Here is a 20,000-nt window from a genome sequence, read left to right on the forward strand (position 1 = left end):
CTGGTAGCACTTCCGCTCACAGCCACGCCTGTAGGGCTGCTTCAGGGTGGCAAGTGAAGGCGTTTCCTGCCCAGAGTGCCCTGCTTTAACGAACAGCCTCGTCTGAAAAGAGCAGGTAGCGACTGCATCCCCTCCGAGAGCCGGACCGGGGTGGTCCGGTGGTTCCACGCCGTAGTTGCTGTGGCGCTCTATAAAAGTGTTTAGCTGTACTCCAGATCAGAAAACAGCACAACAAAAGGAATCTTTATGGAACAGGAGATAACCTTTTAGTGAGGCCTGCACTTCTATAAGTGTGTGTGTGTGTGTGTGTGTGCAAGAACCTTAAGTAAGAGTTTGATCTGGAAGTGGGAGTAGGGTGAGGTGCCTACGCACATACAGACACACACACACACACACACACACACACACAGATACTGTCAAGCGGGTGGAGAGTTGGCTTGCCACAGGGAGGGAGATCTCAGCTGTCAGTATTTGCGTCTCGGGTGTCCGTGTCTAAAACTGTAGCGAGCGGCGACTGGTGCAACGGCTAACGGTTAACACGGGGTGGTCATGGATGTGAGCAAAGTGCAGACTATAGTGAAGGAGCAGCACCTGAAGGTGAGTCTGCCCGGATCACATCCGGGACACGTCCGGATCAGGAACGCAGCTCTGCTTGCTTCAGATGGCTGCTGATGGTGTTGATCTGGATTTACCACTTACTGTAGAGCAGTTGAGAAGCAGTACGTTGTGGTTGAAAGCTTTGGTGGAGTCTAGTTAAGCCCCGAACTGCGTCCGTGGGGCACAGGCTGGATTATGGGTAAGGCACCCGACTGCTGTGATGTGATTTCCCGGGTCTGTCAGGGTCACCCAGAATTGCCGATTCCATTACTGTGCTAAAAAGGCCAGTAGCTTTCATGACTGAGTTCGTTATTCCGAGCTGCCCTTGTCATTGGTCCGTCGCGGCATCCTCTAATCTAATCGGCGCCGTCCTTCCCCGAGTCCATTATGACATGGTGGACGGGTTGAATGGGAGCAGCTGGAGTCGTCGAGCCGGTGAGCTCAGACAGCTCCTGGTGTGTAAGTGCCTCTGTGCTCGTGGCCCAAGGGAGCTACGGCTAGTTTATAACAAACAAACAAACAAATAAACAATCACGGCCTGGCATGGGCTCCCTCCGGGTTTCCCTGCATGTAAAGCCTGTTTTGATGTTTTAAAGCAACGTGATCATTCTTGATTGATCTTGGAGGACTGGCGTGCCCTGATATTGGGGAGACTGGGTATGAACTCACACGTAGGTCCCTGCGGGATCTGATACTCCATCACAGTCGGCGTTTCCATCTGATGGCACGGCTGTGCACGCGCGCACTTAGAAGTGAGACGGGTGAAGCACGTGGGCGTCAGGCGTGAGGGGAGACGTGTGAAGCGCGCAGGTGTCACACGTGAGGGGAGACGGGTGAAGCGCGCGGGCGTCAGGCGTGAGGGGAGACGTGTGAAGCGCGCAGGCGTCACACGTGAGGGGAGACGGGTGAAGCGCGCGGGCGTCAGGCGTGAGGGGAGACGTGTGAAGCGCGCAGGCGTCACACGTGAGGGGAGACAGGTGAAGCGCGCGGGCGTCAGGCGTGAGGGGAGACGTGTGAAGCGCGCAGGCGTCACACGTGAGGGGAGACGGGTGAAGCACGCGGGCGTCAGGCGTGAGGTGAGCCACGTGAAGCGCGCAGGCGTCAGACATGCTGGGCCCGTGTTGCTAGGAGCAGGTGCCCAGCACGTCTGACGCCTGCGTGCTTCACGCGAAAAAGAGCAGATCAGAGAGGTCGAGTTTAAACTGACTGATGGGGAGAGAGAGAGTCAGACAGAGAGAGAGAGGAATGGACTTATTGTAGCCACATGCGGGAGTGTGAGATGGTTACAAGGCTAATTAAGCTAATAGGGAAAGTGCGCTTTTAACATGCTCCACACAAACACACACTCACACTCACACACACACACACACACAAGGTGAATTAGAACCACGTGCTGAGCTGCTTATCAGCTGCGAGGGCCGTTCACTGGTGCTGCGCTCAATCTGCTCAAGCCAACAGATAAAGATGAAAGATTCCACACTGGCTTCAGAGAGGTCTGCAAATAGAGTGGACACACACTCACACACACTCGCACTCACACACACTCGCACTTGCATGTGTGCTGCCGGTAGGGGCTGATCCAAGGTTGTAACTGGAGATGACATGTTTCCTGCTCAGTGTGTGTTTGTGCGAATGGGTGTGTTGGGTATGTTTGTGAATGTGTGTGGTGTGTGTGTGTGTGTGTGGAGGGAATTCTTGAATTAAAGGTTACAGTTCTTCTGAACTGGCAACAAGACTACATGGGTGTGGCCAGAATACAAGAGAAAGTGTTACGGTTACAGAATGGTTATAGAATGACATGCTACGGTTACAGAATGACACAGAAGGGATGATTTACTGATTCAAAGGGAGTTATGGTAACGGCATTAGACAGAGAGAGAGAAGACAGCGAACCAGAGAGAATAATACACTACCGTTACTGTAAACTTGTAGAGTCCAGGAGGAGTTTTACAGACATTTTCCCATAATGAATTGGTCTTCCCAGCAGAGGAAGTGGGCAGCCACAGGAGGAAGCTGTTAGGTGACCTGATTTTAAACTGTCAGCTGTCATGAACAGATATCAGCGCACACACACACACACACACACACACACTCATGTACAGAGTATGGTTTTTGAGATTAGAATTTGTTGTGAAGGTCGGGTGAGATATTGAGAGTTGCTGTTCTGCTAATCTGGTGAGAAGTGATCTGCCCCTCCACGGGAAAGATGGGAACCAAAAGTCATTCTTGGTTACGCTGGATTGCAGGGAGTAGAGAACATGTTCAAGAATGCCGGTGTGAGTCCAGTAGAGTTCAGGAGCTTACCTTACCAAGCAAAGGACGATTTAACAGTGTTAGTTCTGACCAACAGTGTTAGTCCTGGTCATGTTGGTGTTAGTCCTGACCAACCGTATTGGCCCGACCCCATGCAATTTATACTTTAGTCTGTCCTAAAACCACAGCTAAAACGCACGATTAAGAATCACAACACACACCTGGCTACGTCAAGGCAGCACTGAAACCAGCAGAGCCTCGCACAAGGTGTAATGACAGTGTGTAGTGTACGAGTGTAGTGTACAGGTTGTAGTGTACGGGTGTAGTGTACGGGTGTGGTGTACAGGATGTAGTGTACGGGGTGTAGTGTACGGGTGTAGTGTACGGGTGTAGTGACAGGGTGTGGTGTACAGGATGTAGTGTACGGGTGTAGTGTACGGGTGTAGTGTACAGGGTGTAGAGATGGTGTAGTGTACAGGTGGCATTCTGGGCAGATGATGATTCCAGGACAAGCTGACTGTAACTATGCAAATAAAGTCAAATTCCTCAGTGGTTGTCTGTCACATCTGGATAGCTGGTGTAAGGTGTGTGTGTGTGTGAGAGAGAGAGAGAGAGAGAGAGAGAGAGCAGGCAGAGAGCAGCAGGTGTTGATTATAGTGTTCAGTAGGGAAGATCAGGTGTTGAGCATTAACACTCTTGCAGAATGATGTGCTGTTGTAATGTGTGGTCAGTATGCCCTAATGGGGCAAATATTCAGTGCCCAACTCTGTGGGTCAGCTATGTGGGACTAAATTATGCTGACACTGAAAATGTTTTTCCTCTGGGATTAGACTGTCCAGAAAACACCACTACTGTACTCAAATAAATTAGTTCATGAACCGTGTGTTTGTGTTTGTGAGAGAGAGAGAGAGAGAGAGAGAGAGAGAGAGAGAGAGAGAGAGAGATGGTTTCTGCAGATAGGGGCATTAGCAGCTTGATCCAGTTCTCTCTCACACACACGTGCACAGTGATGCGTGACCTGAACACAGTCTCTGTACATGTGTGGTAATGACAGTTGACTTCCTCTTTAATCTGCTCCTGTTCTTTGTGTGTGTTGTAGGTTTGACATCACAGTTATAAAGGATTACAGTAATTTCTGTCTGAATACAGACCTTAGTTTGGAATCCTCAAATAAGAAGCAGCCAGTCTGACTCCTCAACATTCAACACACACACACACACACAGCCGGTCTGACTCCTCCATATTCAATACACACACACACACACACACACACACATCCAAAAACATACACATACTCATACACACTCTCATACACACTCTCATAGAGCTAGAAACTGGCATGACTAGCAGACCATTACTGTGTTAGACTGTGTGCTGTCTAAGGATGTCCATTGGCAAAGGATTAGCTCTCTCTTCCTCTCTCTCTCTCTCTCTCTCGCTCGCTTGCTCTCTCTGAGTGTGTGTTTCATATTTAGATACAGAGAAATGAGTTTGATACAAATATTGGATATAAATAGCTCTGGAATTTGGCCTGTTTAAGGCTCTGTGGGTATGTGTGCGTGGTTTTACATAGCTGACCTTTCTGAGGTCATTATCATTATCAGGCATGTGGAGAAGGCACACACACACACACACACACATACTTTTTGTTCCCATCTCACTGTGCTGTTATGTTAAATAAACTGTTTGCTTGGTAGACCTGCTTGCTCTCTGATGGTCACTCAAGGCAACATTAGACTGGACATAGACCTTTAAAAAAAGGCCTTCTAAGCTTCCTGTGTGTGTGTGTGTGTGTGTGTGTGTGTTTGTGTGTAAGTGTTTGTGCAAGTAACGAGATGGAATGAGAGAAACTACAGTCTGGGGGTTGTTGCGTGGATGGTGTTGCAGGGGAACTGCTCTGACAGCCCTTCTGTAAACAGCCAGAAACAACTGTTACATTTTGGGTCAATGGAACATCGATCTGTTCCGGCTGCGTCTGTTTCTCTCTCACACACACACACACAAACACACACACACACACACACACACACACACACACACACACACACACACACACACACACACACACGAGATAATGAATAGCCCCGATGTAAGAGTGCCACTCTTATCGATCATTTTATCCCCCTCCTGTTTTGATTGGTCGTTTTCTTGTGAGGGGCGAGGGTAAGCCTGTGATTGGCTGACAGGCCATGGGGTTCAGGCCATGTTTACACACACAGCACTGTGGATAATAACAGCGTGAGATCTCTAAGGCATTACTAGAGAACTGAGCACAGATAACAGGCCAAGTAACTGTAAACATCATTTTGAAAGTTTAAGGTAAAAACAAAAAATGATTTGTTGCATTAACATATTGTAAGTTTTTGCTGTAAAATTGGGTTCCACTGAACTGCAAATAGTAAGTTTACAGCAGAAACAGTGTTGTGTTAAGAGTGTAAAGTTGAGTTGGCAAAAGAGCAAATGGAAAGTAGGGGAGTGCTAGAAGCGGAGCAGGGGGTTGTCACCTGGGGCGGGGCTGCTGGTGCCCCCGTTACCGTGGCCCCACTGAGAGAGAGAGAGAGAGAGAGAGAGAGAGAGAGAGAGAGAGAGAGAGAGAGAGAGAGAGAGAGAGAGAGAGAGAGAGAGAGAGAGAGAGAGAGAGAGAGAGAATAACAATAATAAACAATAGAGTGCGATTTAGAAAGAAAATAAAACTCTAATCAGCCTTTTCTGTGAAATATCAGTTTTCCCTGTGCAATGCAAGAAAGGAAGGGTGTGTGTGTGTGTGTGTGTGTGTGTTTTGGGGGGGAGGGGATGAGATACGTGTCTTAACAGTGCAGAGTTAAATGTCGCAACAAAAAAATGTTTCCGTTGGAACGGCGACGATGTCGCTAAATGTAAGGGTTTGCCTGCACGAGATTAAACTTTTGCATTTTGAAGTTGATTTAAATTGAATAGACCCTGACTTTATTGTTTTTGTTTGTTTGTTTGGAAGCTGTTTGAGGTTCCAGCATCTTGCTAATCGCTAGCCTGTCGCTGCCCACCCGCACCGACTGTGCTGCTTAGAAACGACATAACAGCCTAGATCAGTGTAGGGAAGATTTGAGAACTTATCCTTAAAAATAAGATACAGTCGTCAGAGCTGAATGATATCTGTAGCCTATTTATTCCTTCTACCAGGTAGCAGTCTCTTTTAAAATTACAGTTTCACTGATAAGTATTAATCAAGCAAAACTCTTGTCAGTTAACGGTTAAATGATTCATGTACGCATACCTAGTATGAATGCGTGTGTGTGCGCGCGCGCGCGCGCGCGTGTGTGTGTGTGTGTGTGTGTGAGGAAGTGAGAGTTAGAAACAGGAAGTAATTGTACCAGCAGATAGGTGTTCTTGTTTGAGTATCTCAGACACAGAGAGAGAGAGAGTTCTAGAAAAAGGAGTCTAATGCCGTGTCATCAATCTGACAACAGTAGACTACAATCTAACACAGAAAAGGCATTAACTCTGTAGTGTGTGTGTGTGTGTGTGTGTGTGTGTGTGTGTGTGTTTGTGTGTGTGTGTGTGTGTGTGTGTGTGTGTGTGTGTGTGTGTGTGTGTGTGTGTGTGTGTCGGTGGGTGGGTGCATACACGTATACCTCCTGCTTTTGATCTAAAACTGGTTGCCAGATGTGCATGCGTGCTCTGTATTAGGTGTTGTGTGCATTGCCAGATGTGCATGCATGCTCTGTGTTTTGTGTTGTGTGGGTTGCCAGATGTGCCTATGATCAGGTGTTGTATTTGAGAAGGATTTTAACCATAATAGCAAACACTTGGAATCAGGCTCCTGGACATGCTTCATAATTAAACTTATTCAACCTCTCTTTCTTTCACTCTTTTCTGTCATTTATTCTTTCCATCTTTTTTATTTCATTTTTCTTTCACTCATATGATGGGTTCTCTGTGTGTGTGAATTACACACACATGAAGGAAGAGAAGAAACAGGAGTCAATGAATAGAAATGGCATGTACTGTTTGAACTGCCTAAAGGCTGATATCTAAGAAAGGTCCATCTGCGAGGTGAAATTGTGAAGGTGAAATTCATCACGGTTGCATATTTGTGTTGCAGCTCAGCAAGAAAACTAGAAATGCAAACACCAACAAAATTAATAATAATGAAATGATAACAACAACAACAATAATAACAACAACAACAATAATAATAATAATAATAATAATAATAATAATAATAATAATAGGCAATAACTTTAATGTGATCAAAGTTAGGGGGGCTGACTTGGTACAGGCACGCACACCCACCCACACACACACACAAGCACATCTGTGGGGTCAGAAGCTGAACCAGTGAGGATCTCTGCCTGTAGGTGTCGGGTTGAGGAGGAGCTGAGATGAGATCCCGCTGGAAACATGGTCTCTGCAAAGTGTGGCTGTGGAGACAAACCCTTGAGAAACACTTGTTTGTTTTGGTGAAATTCTCCCTTGGACGTGTGTGTGGGTGTGTTCTGTGTGTGTGTGTGTCTGTCTGTGTGTGTGTGTGTGTGTGTGTGTGTGTGTGAGTGTGTGTGAGTGTGTGTGGGGGATGTGAGTGTGTGTGTGTGTGGGGGGGTGTGTGGGTGAGTGTGTGTGGGGGGTGTGTGTGTGTGTGGGGTGTGTGTGTGTGTGAGAAACTGAGAGACTCTCTGCTACTCTCTGGCTTTGTGCCCCTACCTCTCTTTCTCTTGTAGTTCTTCTTATATGTTAGACCCAAATCTATTTACAGGACTCCTCAAGAGACAGAGAGCAGGAGAGAAGTGGAATGAGGGGCACATTTTGAAATGGTGTCTGTTTCTTCTCTCTCTCACTCTCTCTCTCTCTCTCTCTCTCTCTCTCTCTCACACACACACACACACACTGCCACTCTTTCCACATGAGTGTGAATTTGAAGTAAAAGTTGGAGGTCAGTCTATATTTAGCATGTCACTCTCATCGGCCTTCTAGCATTGCCCAGTGCATCCATCTGACCTTTGACCTGATTACATTTCAACCCCCCTGCCCCTGCCCCTGCCCCAAGCTCCCCTTGGACCAGTCGTGTTTCCATAAGTGGCCTGAATGTATGCGGGTACATACGTGTGTGCGCGCATGCGCGTGTACGTGTGATGGCTAGTCGCTAAGATTTTACTAATGGCTAGCATCTGGCTAGCGTGTTTACAGCTGTGTGTAGTTCCTCACTTTGCGTCAACCACTGCAGGAACAGGTTTGCTATTTATGGAGAGAGAGAGAGAGAGAGAGAGAGAGAGAGAGAGAGAGAGAGAGAGAGAGAGAGAGAGAGAGAGAGAGAGAGAGAGAGAGAGAGAGAGAGAGAGAGAGAGAGAGAGAGAGAGAGAGAGAGAGAGAGAGAGAGAGAGAGAGAAGACTAAAGCATCTTAACCAGAAGCAGCCAACTTGTGCTGTGCTGTAGGAGACGAGTAACCGTTTGTCCGGTACGCAGTGTTTAAGGGCCACGGGGTCAGCTACAAGCCAGTGGCTAAACTTTATTTTTAAAAACTTGTAGGATATTATTCGGCTGCTTGCTAATGGTACACAGCTAGCAGGCTTAGCTACTGAAGTGACTGACTCACTCACGTATAGTAATTGATAATATTCAAACTGAATATGAAACACGAATGAAAAGGAAACAGCTCTTAATGTTCTTTACTTTCCCAGAGTTTGTTCTGGTTTGTTTTGTTTTTATGACATCCATAACCAAACCACGGAACAGTCACAGCGGCCGTGCTCTGTAGGCTCCGCCACGATTGCTTCCCTCACGATTGGTCCTCTCCCGCTCTGGCTCCGTTTAGTGAGCGGCATCCCTATGTGCTGGTGTAGTTTTCCTTACTGTAAGTGTGCATGTTCGTGTGTCTCACATTCTGGCTACTGGCTGCGTGAATGGCACATAGCACACATGCCCTGTATATATTCCTCCTGCTTTAGTCTGGTCTGTCAACACACATGCATGCGCACCTGCGCGCACACACACACACACACACACACACACACACACACTGCTTCCAACAGCTGAGACTGTGTTTTGTGGATGTCCTGCTAAGCCAAACAGCCATTTATAAAGCTGTACTGAGTGATTAATATTAGCACAGAGAAATATGCTGTTATACAAGAATGTGTTTTTCTTTATGGTCTGATTAATCGGTTGGTACTTTTTACATCTACATTCTGGTGCATTTAAGCTAAATTTAATCTAAAAATGGATTGGCTTATAGTTATTTTAAGTGTGTGTCCCACAGCCCAAAGATGTTCAGTATTAACTCTGACAGAGAGGAAGAGAGTTGGGGGGGGGGGGGGGGGGTTGATTTACTTTATAGTTAATTAGCATGTTCTTTAAAATTTTGTTTCATCAGTTAGTTTATTTCTTTATTTTGCTTTGCCAACATTGTCATGTCAAGCATTTTCCTAGCTGAAAAAAGAGCGGGAAACTGAAAGTTAAAAAGAGAGTGAATACACCGTTTTGCACCGTGTGTTTGCATACTGATATGTCAGGAAGTGTTGTGGCGACCAGCAACAAATCAAACCGAAATTTTCATAGCAAGGAAGTATGATGTGGTTATCTGTGTTCCAGATGATTTTAGCAGGAAAATTGCTTCTGTTTAAAGTTATCTGGACAGTGTAAGCGACATGCACAAGTGACAATAAGACAATAAGACCCACAAGAGACACAGCCACAAGAGATATGCCCATTGTTGATGCCCACCGTGAACATATGGTACTTGTACCTGAGGAGGAGGAGCCGTGTGCGAAGGAGCCTTCCTGCACCTGTCCTGTTGCCCTCTCTACGGTCATTTCTGCCCCGTTACCCTCTCTTTGGTCATTCTTGCCCCCTTTCCCTGCCTCTGTGGTCAAATCCCCGGCAGGATTAACTGAGTGGAGTTCAACCCTTACATAAGTCAAGTGGGTCAGCCCGGAAAAGGTTTTAGATCAGATATGCAGAATACCTAAACAATGGGCAAAGTGTGTGTCTGGAAACTAGTGCATTGACTAAGGTCTTTGTAAAGTTGTGTGTGTGTGTGTGTGTGTGTGTGTGTGTGTGTGTGTGTGTGTGATATCTTAATAAGCTTAAAATGAGTCCACCTGACCAACCCCCTCCCCCAGCACCTTGTGTAATCACTTGCACAACTGGCAATCAGAGGCCAGTGAAATCTTTCTTTTGATGATTTAACACTGAAACTCTTAGTAAGAAGTGTTTCCTAGAACCTGTCATCAGGAAAGAACCTGTAAACCCTTCAAATTCAGGAAAAAACCCATAAAGCCATAAAAGAATTCGATGAAGCACTTTGTTTTCTGAGAGAATACCACACGGTGTGTGGTGATGTGTTCAGCAGCATGTGTGTGTACATGCGTGTGTGCAGGCCAGCCCACATCTCTATGAAACCTACCACCAGTCATGAAACCCAACAAACTGGCCACTCTAATCCGTGTGACTTGGTCCTGCACTTTCAGGGATATTTTTTAGGGAGATCAAAGCAAAATTCACCCAGACAGCATGTGGAATATGATGCGTTTAGCAGTGTGCCTGCATGCGCGTGTGTGTGTGTATGGAATATAAATCTATCACTTCACGGCAGTGCACACCAGGCCTGCACATCATGGAAGGCTGGCGGATGTCACGACAACCATGTTGTCTGCCTGGTTAATGACGAGGGACGTGGTGCCAACATCCTTAAAGCGCCTCTGTCATGGAAACCTGAATTTTCAATTAAAAAATGTTTTGATTTTCTAACATAAAAATGAAATGTATTTGTATAAACATTGCTAAAGATCAAAATGTACCATTCACTCCCCAGTCATCAAGGTCAATGTATAGCGAGTAAGCTGCATAAATGTCGTTTCTTTTACGTCATTAAAATATGCGCATACTTAAATACAGCTGCCCAATCACCTTTCAACAGGTCCCTGTCAAGTTTGGGTGTGGATCTTACTTTCAAAACACGTTCCGCACATTTCAGTCCCACTGGCGCTTTGAATGAGACACGAAGAGGCTGTGTTAAAGGTTAATGATGGCCGATACTCCTCCACCTGTATTGGACTCAAAGACAAATCCTCAAGCCAAAATTATATCCCTCTAATATGCAGTCTAATTATGGCAGTTCTCTATGAACAATGATTATGAGGCTAACACTGGACAGCTACACTGCAACTAACATTTGGTCATCATCAATGTCATGTCTGTAGCCTCCAGCCTGCTTTCAGTGGACTACATTACCCACAACCCCCCCGTCCAACCCCCCAATCCCCTCTTTATTAAGTTCACCCGTGTCTGTATATACTTACCCGTTTCTGAAGTCTCACTTTGCAGTTGTCTAGTGTTTACAAGTCGTCGTCCTTTGTCCTTACCTGCTCGTTTGTTTTTGGGTTTATGCCTGGTTCTCGCTCTTTCTCTCTTATACCTGGCCGGTTTTGTTCACACTGCGGTTTGTCTTGCCTGTCACTAAGCACAGACTGGTTTTCTACGCTGACTTTGGATTACCCTGGGAGCAATTACACTAAACCCGATACTTTTAATCCGCGCTTAACTCCACTTCTACATACCGAACCTGACAGGCAGCATTGGTCAAGGTTACATTTTTTAGGTCCTTTTAGCAGCTTTAAACTAGCAGCATGTGTACTATTTACTGTGTAAGTGTAGTATTAGTTTATTAACAAGGCACCCAGCTTTCAGAGATGCATGTGAGTACTAAAGCTATGAGCCTCAAGCTTACTCTTCAAATGTGACAGTTTATTAGTTAGAGGTATTAGCTTAGTTAATTTCATATAGAACTTATGTTTTGATATAGAGCTTATACTAATTTTACCTTTATTCTAGTTCATTGGTATCTTGAACTCTAACCTGTACTGGTGAGATGACAAAGCACTTTTGTAAGTCCTTCTGGATAAGCGTGTCTGCCAAATGCTGAAAATATTTTAACAAATATCAAGCTTAAGTCACTTGGCTAACAGAGCTGCAGAAGTTAGGTGACGCTTGCTGGCTAACGTTCCTGGCTAGTAGCTGTATTAGCTAACTGTCCCTCAGTTTTCAGTTAAAACATAATATAGCTAACATGGTTGTTGATCTGTGAAATTTGTTTGAGTAGTTTGAGATTGAGTAACATGCACACACTTCACAAAAAACTGATTCCTGAGGTATTTACATATAGTTGATATATATTCTTCTTCACCTACAGTCAAAACAGATTGGTGTTAGCTTACTAACAGTCAAACTAAGCAGGTTTAGAGAGACTTAAGATGTTTGGCTGTCAAGAGAAATGGCAGAGAATTGGTGGCGTATATATGAACCATGTAAGGCTGTTTGAGTAGGTGCCTTTATTTGTTTCCTGGAGACTCCTACGCAGCACCATATGTTACAGGCGAGGATGTGGTGAGCCTCGTTTCATTGGTGAGGTGGCTGTCCAACCAGAAGAGATGAATTATGTGACACTTAAAGACACAGTAACAAAAACAGCCTGCTTCTAAGGCACAAAGACAGGTTGGAAAATGGACATGTAAAATGAATTATGACTGTTATTTTGTTCATGAAGCCAAACATAAATGGACTCCAGATATTAACATAAAATACAAAACTAATGTAGGATAGGGGCCCTTTAAGTAATGTGTGTGTGTGTGTGTGTGTGTGTGTGTGTGTGTGTGTGTGTGTGTGTGTGTGTGTGTGTGTGTGTGTGTGTGTGTGTGTGTGCGTGTGTGTGTGTGCGTGCGTGTGTGTGCGTGCGTGTGTGTGGTGTAATGCAGTGGTTGGGTTTGTTAGAGGCCCAAGCATGCCACCTTCAACTTCAGTGGCATCCGGCCACTGACCACAGCTGTCAGCTAAGCAGCCTGGAGCCTTTTTATTCAGGCTGCAGTCACAGGGCTGTGTTGGCACCGGGTGTGCAGGGACTGTGAAAATGACAGAGCAGAAGCACAGCAGAAATGTATTGTGCTTAGATCTCTGAATGGGTGAGATGACAGGAAACTCTGTGTGTGTGTGTGTGTGGACTGTACATCCATTTAATGTGGCTCTGGTTCCTGGTGTAAAGGACTTCAATGGTGATAGTTGTGGCTCCACCCACAACCTGCTGATTTCTCCAGCAAACAGCTGTGATCCACTGACAAAAATGTTACACACACACACACACACACACACACACACACACCCTTTAAGACAACAGACATGCCAAAAGTTCACACTTGCATTCCTGGCTTCTATAAATATGTGCTTTACCAGCCAACTGCATGTGTCTGTGAGTTCTGGTCATATTCAAACTTTGATTGACAGACAGATGCTCCAACAAATAGGCATACTGCTGGATGGGCAGTAGGTGGGGCTTCCTGTGCTAGGCTACATGTGAGCACAACTGTTCTCAGCATGACATTGGGAAGGTTTTGTCTAAATATATTCATTTTTACACCAAACAGAAAGCCAATTTTTTTTTGCTTAAAAAAGTCTTAGGTCAAGTGTAGGTGTGTGTGTGTGTGTGTGTGTGTCTGTGTGTGTGGTGTCATTGTTTCATGAAGTTGATGTTGTACCTTATGCTTGATTTTGGCTATTGTTATGTGATGTTATACACAGCTAATATAGTGACTGTTATGCTGTTATATATGTGTTATAATGCAGTTGTAGAGCAGGGATGGAGCACATATGTAGGAATCTGTAGTCAGCCTTTTTAAAGTGTGTATGTGTGTGTGTGTGTGTGTGTTTGCTTCAACCTCTCTAGTGAGGGAATAAGAAGGCTTTGTTTGTGGTGGGTAGAGTGAAAGAGCTGTGTGTCTGTCTTGTTTTGGGAGTGTGTGTGATTACGTGTGTGAGATTGTGTGTATGTGTTTATGTGTGTTAATATGACGCTAGAAAGGGTACAGGCTTTGATGTCACAAAGGCAAATATTTGTGGTGGGACAACACTCTCCCTTTTTTGTGTGTGTGTGTGTGTGTGTGTGTGAGAGAGAGAGAGAGAGAGAGAGAGAGAGAGAGAGAGAGAGAGAGAGAGAGGGCCTGTTCTCTGTCCCCTGACTAAGAGGTTACAGTAGCATTGTTCTGCCTCCTTCCACAGCACAAAGACTCTGTGTTACTCATTCGTGCACACACACATACGCACACACACACACTGCCAAGCATTTACATAAATATTTCTCCCTGAATGCAAAACTGCCTACAATCACTGGTTTGAAAGAAGATAGGACACTGGATAGATAGATAGACAGAGAGAGAGAGAGAGAGATTCAGACAGAGACAAGTTGAGCATAGAGTTTTTTAATCAATGTGAAGGAGGGGAGCATTTCTTGGTGTTCTGTTGAAATCAGGAGGGATTTACTGGGATGTGAAGTTGCTGTGTGTGTGTGTGTGTGTGTGTGTGTGTGTGTGTGTGTGTGTGTGTGTGTGTGTGTGTGTGTGCATACTCAGTAATCAGTGTTGTGATAATTCATGATGTATGTAATATTTAGAGACCAGTGTTAGAGATGTACATGTACACACCTCACACAAACACACACACACACACGTCTCACACTCATACCCTGTGTGAGATGTATTTTTTAGGATCCTGCTAAGCTCAGAAATGCCAAGATATTGGTTACTACTATTACATCATCACAAACTGTAGCTTACTGTGATTGAGATGACCTAGAAAAATGTTCCCAGTTCCAGTGTGTGTGTGTGTGTGTGTGTGTGTGTGTGTGTGTGTGTGTGAAAGCAGAAGAGTTTCAGGCCATAGTGAAGGTCAATTTAAAATTTGATTTGCAGAAAAATGTAGCAGTTGTAACAATTATCCAGATATCAGATGAGCTCTGTGTGTGTGTCTAAAAAAACCTTCAAAAACTCCACCTTGGGTGAATGCCCTGTGTGCAACCCCAAGTGAATCATCCCTAATGAGGTAGGTAAGTGTGTGTGTGTGTGTGTGTGTGTGTGTGTGTGTGTGTGTGTGTGTGTGTGTGTGTGTGTGTGTGTGTGTGTGTGCGTGTGTGTGCATGCGCACACGTTTTAAACACGTGGGTAATTTCACGTTCACATCACGCTCCACCTTGCGTAATGACTCAGTGATGACATCACCCTGATGTGCAAAACCACCGCTCGACTGCTATGAGCCTCTGCCGCCCCCTGTGGCGGCGACCGGAACTGCGGGCTGAAATGCATCCCGCTCGCCCGCCCGGCACCGAACTTCCAGGCTGGCGCTCAGCTGCGCTTTCCGTTCGTAACGCGACCTTCACGACGCAGCAGACGCAGCTATTACGTCCTAGAGCCACGGCCAACAAACCTGCCCCCTTTACTGAGTACTGCGTGTCCTTATGAGTGCACTTTGTGTGGCTGTGCTACAAACCAGCCCTACGTGGTGGCCTGTGGTAGGGTAAGTGCCTGCTCGGTAGGAAGGAAGGGAGCGACATGGAGAGACAGTGAAGGGATTTGCAACACAGCCAACGGACGCGTTGCAGAATACAGGCTAACGCGACTCCAGCTCTTATTACTAATGAAGAGAAGTAGACGATGACACACACACACAAAAAAAAACACCTATTCCCTTTCCAAGGCCCGCAAAAACTCCAACCCTTACTCACAGCTACTAAGACTTAAGCGCATTTGCAGTGAGAATGGAGACTTCTCCCGAAAATACGGAAATGCGTGAATTCTTTCAGAACTGTGGGCTTCCTAAGGAAGTCACAGATGACTTTACTAGTGTTTTACCTGTTCAGAGAGCGGACACGCCGACCTGTAAACAATCTACCGTCAAGACTACAGGAATTCCATCGGCGATGTTTTATTACCCTACAAATAAAACAGCAGCTGACATTATACTTAAACAGTTCAGAATCCTCCAGGACGATGCAGAGACAGCGGCCCCCTTTTAAAGGATCCTCCGCTAATCTCCCACAGACGAGACAAAATCACCAAAGACATTCTCGTCAGGCGTGAGATAAAGGACCACGCGAATAATAACTGCTACTGTAGCCTGCGACCCCTCTACATGTGCTACATGCACGTTTATTAACACAGGTTCATGATCAGACCATCAGAATTAAGGATTTGTCGTTTCACCAATGAGGGGAATTCAGAAACGCCCCGCTGACCTACACTCTCGGAACTGCGGGACCCCGTGGAACAAATGTTTTCTTTCATTCACACATCTACTTGTTTAAGGTGCGCCGATTCCTCATCGAAGTTTACAAGCAGCACGAAGGACCTCGATCCAGAACGTCCCTGCGGTATTTAATATCTCTGTTGCCGCGAAATGTACTTGAATTATGTCCTGAGCTAAACGCGCTCATACTTCAAAGGCTTTGATGCGTCATACGTCATTAGTTGGTGCGTAAGTAAGAGACTAGTGTGTGGTCCTGTAATACGAAGGCAGATTATAATCTGCCAACACCTGCTGCAGTTGATCAATCTCAGTGAATTAATGTAAATATGAAGCCCTGTTTGTTTATTCACCCACCCGTTTGGATAGTTATATAAGTGTGTGTGTGTGTGTGTGTGTGTGTGTGTGAGAGAGAGAGAGAGAGTGTGTGTGTGTGTGACTCCAGATGTTTCCTGGAGTTCCATTTAGCCCAGTTTATGCGGACCTGTTTGATCTACAGACAAAAGTGTGTGTGTGTGTGTGTGTGAATTATTGCTACAAATTTAGCATGTCCTTTTCCACAGTTGCATAAACACACTTCTGTTTACAGATGCCTCTTTAGCTTTGCTCGTCCACGTGTGTGTGTGTGTACGGGGTGTATTGGGTGTGTAAATGTGATCCTGTAGGTGGACTTTTACAGCCTGCAGGGGTCCCGATGGCTGTAACGTCAGCCAGGCCTGCGGGACTCACTTAGACGTCCAGATCTCAACCCACGCACACAGACACCACAGCTGCACTGTGTCTTCACTCTGTTTCCTTGCTCTTTCTTTCCACATGGAAACGCAATCTCTCTCTCTCTCTCTCTCTCTCTCTCTCTCTCTCTCTCTCTCTGCCTTATTCCACTCCACTGCTTCAACACCATGCTTGATGGACCTTTTAGTGCACTCTCATGCAGCTAGTACATCTGTGTGTGCGCGTGTGTGTGTGCGTGTGTGCGTGCGTGTGTGTGTGTGTGTGTGTGTGTGCGTGTGTGTGTGCGTGCGTGCGTGTGTACGTGTGTGTGTGTGTGTGTGTGTGTGTGCGTGCGTGCGTGTGTGCGTGTGTGTGTGTGTGTGCGTGTGTGTGTGTGTGCGTGTGTGTGTGCGTGCGTGCGTGTGTGCGTGCGTGTGTGCGTGTGTGTGTGTGTGTGTTATTGAGTGCTCATGTCCATCCCCTCCCTTCCTGTCCAATCCCGGCAGCGTGGGAGTACCACTGCAGGGTCTCTGGGGCTACGCCCCACTAACCTCTGACTACCCGAGTGCTAGATATTATTTCAGGACTGTTCTCCCTTTGGGGAGGTGTGAGGTCACGAAGGAGGTTTCCCTCCTCCCCTCTCTGCCCTTACTGCTGTCCGACGGACATGCGCGGCTGGGTTTGTCTCCTCCAACCCCTTCGGGATTACTGCCACGCAAAATCTGAATCCGGCTGGACCACCTGACCACGTTCGCCCCTCGACCCGCCTGTGCCGGCCGCCCTGACGATCCCAGATTAGCTGTGTTGGAGCAGAGGCTGAGTGTTTGCGATCTTTTGTTCTGGATCGTGGAATATAATCCACTGTGGCATCCGGATTGTCGTTGCGCGTTAGGGCAGTGCCGAGGTCTAGAAACGTGACGCTCGGATTTGGTCCCGGTTCGGACTTGTTTGATTGACAGTCAGCATTTGCGGAGCCCCTCCCTCGTTGGGGAAGAAACCCCGTTTTGCAATGATGACTGCTCGACTGAAGGTAAATAATCATTCATCTTTGCTGTGGTGTTGTTTTGAGAGTTAGGGAGGCTTAATAACGTTGCAGTCATGCCTCTCATGGGATTTTAGGGGTCTGACCCACATGTTTGGGGGGGGATGGGATGCAGCACTGGTCAGCCCTGGACAGAGCTCGCCAAGGGAAATGTCCAGGTGTGGTACTCCTCTGGTACTGGCCAGCACGTGGCTGCAGGTGTCGGGACGTTTCTCTGGACTTTTTGCCGGAACCTTCCGCTCGTCTGCGCGACGCCTCATCCGTCTGTCTGTCTGCGCTCCCGTTGCTGGCCGTTCGAGCGTATCTCAAACGTACAAACGTGGAGCTCTCTGCAAAGTAAATGTGGCGATGGCAGAGGGCCAAGCACCACGTGTAAAGTTGCTGATTGAACAAAACAAAACCACCCAGCGAAATAATTCGACTGGCATTAAATATGTTTTTTGTTATTGTTGTTATACACTCAGCCAAACTGTATTTAATAGATAATGGAAGGAACTGCAGCCTTGACTGTGTTTCTTGTGTGTTGAATATATGCTGTATATTGTATATGCTGTATTGGTCCAAGCTAAGACACTAAAGAGGGGCTGACTGCTGTTTTAAAAAGGCAAAGTGATCACATTAGATTAAAACATTTTCAGATGCCCCAGACATGGTCTACAGAGACCGAAAAAGAGATGGAAGTGCTGTTTGGTTAGGTGTGTGATATTTCACTTGCATTTGGAGTCCTTAAAATGTCTACCAAGCCAAGTCGACCTGCATCAGCCCACATACACATCCTGTACATACACAAACACACACAAACACACACACACTGAGCTCTTTCCTTCCTGTTGCACTCTGCGTGTGTGTGTGTGTGTGTGTGTGTTTGTATGAGGTGGACTCTATGCAGGCTAGTGTGTGTTCATCTCCACATCAGGTCTGCTTCTTGCAGTCAAAGGATATCTGGGTTTTTTGTTTTTTTCTTTCAGTCAGGACAAAAAAGCGAAAGTGCAGCGCGAGCGCGAGTGCGTGTGCACGAGGGCCTGATCTGTTTTCATCGTTAGGGATGGTGGAGGAGAAGATGGGCGCATGCTGGAGCTACACCAGGGTGAGCTTAAACGTTCTGAAAACGCTCAGCAGAGCGGTTGCCTTACGTCCGCGTCACATCGACAGCCACGCAGCCTCGGGATTGTATCAGCGTTAGCAAAAGTGATATTGGCAGGTCCAACCGGACAGACGACCTGGGGATCTCCATCTAACCCGAGTGTCTGCACATGTTAGATGTGCTGTGGGGTGCTCGGAATATTACAAAGCTCTGTGTGTGTGTGTGTGTGTGTGTGTGTGTGTGAGAGAGAGAGAGAGAGAGAGAGAGAGAGAGAGAGAAAAAGAGAGAGTAGTATTTCATTCTCATTGAGTAACGTCAAGCTTCTTATTAGTTTTATCAAAAGGTAGCGTCTGAGTGCAGTGTGTGGATATGAATTTGTGCACTGTTGGTTGTCTGTAGCCCAGTTTATCACACCGCCATGATTGTCTCTGTGCTTTGTGGAAAGAGTTACGGGTTGTCTTAGCTCTGTGGACATGTCTGACAGAACAGTCTATGGGAACAGCTTGAGGGAGTGTGTGTGTGTGTGTGTGTGTGTGTGTGTGTGTGTGTGTGTGTGTGTGTGTGTGTATGAAATGTGAGAAAAAAAGTTTTTGCAAACCAATATCTGCTACTTTCAATATCTACTACTAATGTCATGGAAAAGATTTGAATCAAATCGTGTCAGAGTCCTGCTTGGCCGTAATACAAAACCCAAGGTTTTTGTACAAGGGCACATACAAATTAAACTCATCGCACACTGGTGGTGCCACTACAGGGCATGCAGGATCTCCTCACGCAGGGGGCACACTGGATCTCCTCACACAGGGGGCACTCTGGATCTCCTTAGACAGCGGTCATGCCGGAATTGAGAGAAAATTGAGGAATTCTGACATATCCGACCACCAACACCAACAATTTTGGAGCTCTGGAGCTCATTTCGGTTTGTCCTGAGGAGAAAACATCCTCTAGAACAGAATAGCTTAAAACAAATTAAAATACACAGCTAAAAGGATGGATGGCTGGATGGATGGATTGATGATTGATGGATGGATGGATGGCCGGCCTTGGTACACAAAAAGACAAACGCACACTGACATGCTTCTCGTAAGAAGTGAAGAAGAAAATTGCACTCGCGGGCTTCTGTTGTGTATCTGGTTGCAGGCTTCTATTTGAACTTTGTTAAACAGGTGGGTCTGTTCCGCCAAACAGCACCTGTGTGTGTGAGCCGCGTGACAGAATTTTAAAGATTTTATTTTTTTAAATCCAAGCTGGTCTGAGTATTCATCGCTTTCACAATT

The 20,000-nt window shown here is 46.2% G+C and overlaps 1 protein-coding gene across 20 annotated transcripts in view; it reads left to right on the plus strand.

Moving 5' to 3' along the window:
• Window positions 1-20,000, plus strand: part of LOC113591314 (formin-binding protein 1) — a 68,453-nt gene that overhangs the window by 9,326 nt on the left and 39,127 nt on the right. For 4 of the 20 annotated variants that reach the window (XM_027031776.2, XM_035521191.1, XM_035521192.1 and 1 more), the window contains exon 1: window positions 18,541-18,726. The exons of 1 other annotated variant lie outside the window; for it this stretch is intronic. In XM_027031776.2, the coding sequence (XP_026887577.2) occupies window positions 18,685-18,726 (42 nt within the window). In that variant the 5' untranslated portion in view covers window positions 18,541-18,684. Of the gene's footprint in view, window positions 1-17,204; window positions 17,628-18,535; window positions 18,727-20,000 lie in introns of those variants that run through there. 15 more of the 20 variants (XM_035521184.1, XM_035521186.1, XM_035521187.1 and 12 more) reach the window with 9 other exon arrangements.

The sequence above is a fragment of the Electrophorus electricus genome, chromosome 22 (genome assembly GCF_013358815.1).
Source record: "Electrophorus electricus isolate fEleEle1 chromosome 22, fEleEle1.pri, whole genome shotgun sequence".
Classification (NCBI taxonomy): Eukaryota; Metazoa; Chordata; class Actinopteri; order Gymnotiformes; family Gymnotidae; genus Electrophorus; species Electrophorus electricus.